The sequence below is a fragment of the Anser brachyrhynchus genome (assembly GCF_964034855.1).
Source record: "Anser brachyrhynchus genome assembly, chromosome: 29".
Classification (NCBI taxonomy): Eukaryota; Metazoa; Chordata; class Aves; order Anseriformes; family Anatidae; genus Anser; species Anser brachyrhynchus.
This window is the reverse complement of record NC_137722.1, coordinates 1904990-1910989: the sequence shown is the minus strand read 5'-3', so window position 1 is coordinate 1910989 and position 6000 is coordinate 1904990. Positions and strand designations below refer to the sequence as shown.

The window sequence follows — 6000 nt, the reverse complement described above, 5'->3', positions numbered from 1 at the left end:
CCCCGTGCTGACGCCGGAGGCTGGCCGAGAGGCAAAGCGGGAGCACGAGAGGGAAGGAGGAGCGGCGGCCGGCCGGGAAAACGGCACCCGGCAGCGTCTGGGCTTCGGGGGCTGGCTGGGGGGCGTCTGCTCCCCGGGGGCTCGAAGCGCCCGCTGGAAGCGGCCGGCGTCGCCTGTAATTAGGGCAGGCTGGGACGTTGGCGGGGGCCGAGCAGCTGGAGAGCCCTCTCTGAAATCTGTAATGGCATCGCTTTGGTTAGCCGCGGCTCAGCTGCAATGGGGGGGACACGACCTGCTCGGCGGGGGGCAGCCGGAGCTGGGGGCCCTGCAGCCGCTGGGGCTGCTGCGCTTGGCTCCGAGAGCCGCGATTTAAAGCCCCGCTGCTTGCTCATCGCTTTGTTTTCTGTTTCAAGCTTTCCTCCCCTCCGGTTCCCGTGCAAACCCACGTGCCGTAGGAGGTGTGTGCTTCCCGGCCAGCCCATGGCATCCCGTTACCCCCCCACTGCAGTTTGTGCTCCCATCACACTGAGTTTTGGCCGCGTCACCGCTCGTCCTGTCCCGTCCCCGCGGGCTGATAACACCCCCAGGGGTTTGGCGGCCGCTCAAACCACCCCGTCTCCCCCTGACGAAGGTGCTCAGGGCTCAGCGGTGGGAGCTGGGATTTGGGGGACGTCGGGGGGCACCGGTTTGGGAGAGGCAGCGGGGCTGAATTCGGCTTTGCTCCTGCAGCTGCGAAGGTGAACTGGTGCAGAGCGATCCTGGGCACCCTTGGCAGCTGAGCAGGGTCTCAGCACCCCGCGGGGCTGCTCGGGGAGGATTCCTGCCCTCGATGCTTGCGCCTCATCCCCGTGATGTTAAACACAGAAGCGCTGCTGCTTCCGCTGCTCAGCCCTCGTCTGGCTGCAAGCCACTGCTGCTGCAAGGGGCATTTCTGCTTCTCGCTGTCCCGCCGAGACCCCGAATGCCACCCCGCTCTGAGAGCCATGCCAGGCAGGCTGTCACAGGGCGAGGGAAAAGCCCCGTGGCTTTTTGCACCCCTGGGGCCGGACGAGTGTCCCCGTGCCCAGCTGGGGCAGGCAGAAGCGCCCGCCGTGCGAGCTCAGATGAAATGCTTGAACGACATCCAGCGAGCGCGCTTCGTGCCTGATGTTTGCCAAACTTCATCTTTGGCTGCTGTTCGGCTGCCCTTCCTCACCCGACGGGCCGAGTCCCTGCTTTGGCTGTGTCCTCGCCCGGCCGCCGCATCCCCTGCACTCGGTAACCCAGCACAACCCCTGGTGTCGGCTGTGGCTTTCCCTGCTGTCCTTGTGGTGTCTGCAGAGAGGTCCCGCGTCTGTGTCCAGCAGCGATGGGCAGATGTTATCTCAGCCTCCGCTGGGCTTGGGGTCAGGGCAGCCCACAAGCGCCCTGCTCGTGCCAGGAGCCTGGGGCTGGATGCCTCCGGCTCGGCGCTGGGGAAGGGGATCGGACCTGGGGCGACCTTTAGGGGAAGGTGCGGGCAGGCCAGGGGCATGCGGGGCCGCATCCGTCCTCCTGAGCACACAAATGAGATGCTAATCCTTTTTCCCAGGAACTTTGTAGAGCCGGCAAGCCGCTCCCGCGCTGACATCCGCACCCGTGTGCTGCTAACGCTTCTCCCTCCCCAAAGCAAGGCGTGCTCGGGGTTTGCTGCTCCCCGGCGTCACCTGGAACGATTTCCCCAGCCGTGCCGGGACGTTTCCCAATCCCTTGATGCTGGGCTCTGTCGCGGCTTGCACCAGCACTGCCGTGTCAGTGCGCTGGCTCGCGCCGCCCTCCGCTCGCAAGGCAGGCTGGAAGGGACTCGCAACCCCACTTTGTCTGATTTTTCAATTTGCCTGCAGGCCTTCCTTTGGGTTTTAGTCTCCCGTGGGCTCCGGCAAGTCCTATCAGAGCATTAAACACCCAAACAGGGACCTGCTGCCAGCTGGGACTACGGCCCCTCTCCGTCAGCATCGCTGGCGGTTTTGCAGTGGGTTCAGAGCCCCCAGCGTGGTCGGCCAAACCTCGATGCAACCAAAACCCTGGGATGGACGGGAATTGGTGCTTCGTTGTGCAGACCCTGTACGGAGGAAATCCGTACAAGATTCTGTACAGGGAAATCCGTACAGGATTCCATACAGGGAAATCCTTAGGGGACAGGACCAGGGAGCACGAACCTCGCCGGCGTTCGTTCCCCTGCGGAAGCGATGCTCTGGGAGATGCTCTTGCTTTTCAGAAGCTCCCACCAGAGCGAGAAATGCTGCTGCCTCGGCGTTTCTCCCAGCAGGCACTGGAAACAAATCCATTCTGCCAGCCCTTTACAAGGCAAAGGTTTCCTGCGTCAAGCGTTTAAATAGGGCTGATTGCAACAGGGTCATACCGAGCCCGGTCACCCTGTAATTGCTCGTGAAGGAGGGCTGCATGAGCTCCTGCTCTGACGGGCCAGGCAGCCAGGTTTTGCTGCCCCATCCTCATCCTCCCCTCCCAATCCTCCTCCTCCGTTTTGGGTGCCGGGGTGAGCGTGGGAGACCCAGGCGGGACCCAATCTCGGCTCTGTCCTCACCCCCAGCCCACGAGGCGCTCTCCCCTGCCCTCCCCTTCCTCTGTCAAGGATTTTCCCCTCGCTGCACGCAGCACCCGGATGGATCCGACGTTTTTCCAATCGCAGCTGGGACGGGAGGTGGCGAGCTCCCAGATTCCCTCCCAGCAGCCGGGCTGTCCCCTGCAGCGCTGACCGTACCGCGCCGGTCACGGGAGCGACCTTTTGGCCCGAGCTCCCAGACCTTTAAATCCCCTCGGAGGTTGGGCGAGTTCGAAAATGTATTGGAAAAACGCCGTCGGCGAAACGCGGCAGAAGGAAGGGGCCGGGAACTGCAAACGGCTCCTTGCAGCCTCCAGCCCCGCCGCCTTCCCCGACCCCTCCTTCCGAATTCCACCCCAGCTCGCCCCACGCCACGTCTCCGCGGAGGGCAGAAAGCCTCCGTCATCAGATAAGGTGCTTGGTTTGTTTTTTTGCTAATGGACCGGGTGTAAGGCTAATAGCGTCTCCGCCAAGGGGCATCGCTATTTTTAGGACCGCCGGGTTGGGAGCATTAAGTCCCCGGTGGGACTCGGTGTGAGGACGGGTGGTTGCGACCCCCACGGGATGATTGTGGCTCTCTGTTGTTTCTCTGACCCTCTGGGGGTATTCGGGTCTTTAAGCTCCTCGTAAAGGCAACTTTTGGAGCCCAAATTGCCTTGGGGGGGGTGCTCCCATCCCTAAGTAAATGGGAGAAGCTTGGCGTAGTGCCTTCGGTTCCCTTGGCTGCTGACGAAGGCTGCCCCCCGTAATATAAACAATATGTGGGTTTATTTATACCTCCCTTTGGCTTAAAAATACTCGTGATGTTGCCGAAGCGCTGCCGGACACCGGACTGACTGCTGCAGCGTGGTAGCCCGGTGGGATGCTGCGCGGTGCCGCCGCATCGGGCTCCCTCTGTTGTCAGCAGCCGAAAGCGGCGCAGGAGCCGGCTGAACCCAGTGGCCCGCGTCTTGCAGGACCAAGATTTCTTCCACCCGAAAGCACAGAGCAAACAGGAGGGCTGCACTCGAGCAAGCACGTGGCAGCGCTGCCGCGACCTCGCCGCACCCGGTCCTCGCCTAGAAGCACCCGAGCGGGCTGGAAACGGCGCGGTCTCGTATCAGGGAGCCGTGACCGGGCAGGCGAGGGCAGGAGCAGGACGGGGTGATGCGGGTTCAGCGGCGGATTAGCGACGTGGCAGGGATGCTGCTGGCCGCAGCGGTCCTGGGCTGCTTCAGGTCTCGTTTTCCCGGCACCTGTTTGTAACGCTCCCCTTCCGTCCCATCCCTGCAGTCATCCTGACGGACGAGGAGGTCCAGAGGAAGCGCGAGATGATACTGAAGCGCAAGGAGGAGGAGGCGCTGAAGGAGAGCCTGAAGCCCAAGCTCTCGGAGGAGCAGCAGAAAGTCATCGACATCCTCCTGGAGGCCCACCACAAGACCTACGACCCACGTACTCTGACTTCACCAAGTTTCGGGTAGGTGAGGGGAGCGCCAGCCCCGATTCCCCTGCACAGCACCAGCAGCCCCAAGCGGTTCCCACAACGGCACCTGACCGGTTTATCCCGTGATCTCTCCTTGGTCATTAAAAAAGTCCGGTGCAAAAATCTCGATGCTGCAGGCGAGCCCCGTTCCTCACGTCCCGCGCTCTCTCTTCCAGCCCCCGGTGAGAACCAGGTCCAGCAGCAGGGTGGCGGCCCGGTCCTCCTCCATGCTCACCCAGGACTTCTCCTCGGAGGACTCCACCGACGCCTTCGGCTCCGACGCCTTCAGCACGTTCCCCGGTACCGCTCTCACCTCCCCGTGGGGGCTCGGGGTGCCCGTGTGCTACTGGGGGTGGACGGGGAACGGGTATTTCGAAGTCTGGCCAAGGGTAAAACGCTTGTCTTGCTTCTCCTGGGAAACGCGTTTATCTCAAAGAGCCTCCTGGGGGTGTTCAGAGGGCTTTTTGTGAGCTGAAAGCATTAAGTGCTCGGCTGGATCGTGGCCCTCTGTGCGCCTTGTCCCCTCCGGGGTAAGGGGAGCGCGAGGGCGAGCGCTGGGCTGCGTCGCTGCTTTGACTTGCTCGCAGCACGGGAAAGGCGTTGAAGGTCCCCCTGCAGGAGTCCCGCAGCTGGCGTGCGACCAGATTGCTCTCCCGGCCCCACTCCTCACGCCCCGCTCTCTCAACCCAGCACAAAGAGCCCCTGGCAGGACGGACACCGCTCCTGCTTCGGGCTGGCGCCGCTGTTCCCTGTGCCCGTGACATCTCCGTCCTCTGACCCCCTCCAGAGTCAGTGGAGCCCCCGATGTTTTCAAACCTGGTCCTGTCCGAGGAGAACGACGAGAGCTCCTCCATGAACATCGAGTTCTCCCACCTCTCCATGCTCCCGCACTTGGCCGACCTGGTCAGCTACAGCATCCAGAAGGTGATCGGCTTTGCCAAAATGATCCCGGGATTCAGGTGAGGTTTTTTTGTTCCCAGACCCGGCGTCTGTGGTGGTTTTCTGCCCTCAGGAATTCCGTCCCACTCATTTTTCTCTGTCTCATCTCCAGGGCTCTGTCCCCTTCCCAGCTCTGTTCCTACCTTTGTGTTTTCTTTCTCTCCTCCTTCCTGGGGTTAATCCTTTTCTATCTTTAGCCAGATTCACCCGAGCTGTGTGAGCAAAACGCTTGAGCTTCCGAGAAAGATGCTCAAGGCTCTGCGAGCGGTGCCCCTCCTGGTTTGGGGGGGACCTCAGATCCCCTTTAACCCCAGCCCAGTGAGAGTCAGGCTGGTGCCCGGGGCGCTGGGTGCTGCCCCTCACTAAATGTCGCTGCAGAAACACCCGCTGCTTAATTACCCAGAAATTTGGGGTGAGGGAGAAGCCGGGGTGCCCCCGGCAAGGAGCTGGGGTTACCACCAGGACCCGGGTGCGTGCCGCCGGTCGCGGCCAGCTCTCACCTCGCCCTCCTGCTGCCGTGCAGGGATCTGACCGCGGAGGACCAGATCGCCCTGCTGAAATCCAGCGCCATCGAGGTGATCATGCTGCGCTCAAACCAGTCCTTCACCCTCGAGGACATGTCGTGGACCTGCGGCAGCGCTGACTTCAAGTACAAAGTCAGCGACGTCACCCAGGGTGAGCGCGCTGCCGGGCCTCCTCCTGCTTGCTGCAGGCCAGGAGACATCACCTGGGGGCCAGCGGGGGGGACAGGGGGTGCAGATGCTGCATATGGACTTTAAATCTCTGCCTGCGCTTGGAAGAGCCTTAGAGTAACGCGGGGATGCCGGGATCCTTGGTGCAAGGGCAGAGATCCCAAAGCAAGGTCCCAAGGAAAGCAGGCAGAGCGCTGGGAGCAGGCACAGGGAGCTGGGAGCTGAGGGCAGGAGCGAGAGCTGCTCGCGGGGTGCTCGGGGCGCCTGGTGGGGTTTGTGACGTTCCCGCAGGACGTGGGGCATCCGGAGGTGGTAAGGAGATGATA

The 6000-nt window shown here is 62.6% G+C and overlaps 1 protein-coding gene across 1 annotated transcript in view; it reads left to right on the top strand.

Moving 5' to 3' along the window:
- VDR (vitamin D receptor) overlaps positions 1-6000 on the top strand; it is a 32907-nt gene that overhangs the window by 24919 nt on the left and 1988 nt on the right. The window contains 5 exon segments of the mRNA XM_080570871.1: positions 3854-4009; positions 4012-4037; positions 4220-4343; positions 4831-5002; positions 5506-5657. Coding sequence (XP_080426997.1) covers positions 3854-4009; positions 4012-4037; positions 4220-4343; positions 4831-5002; positions 5506-5657 — 630 coding nt within the window.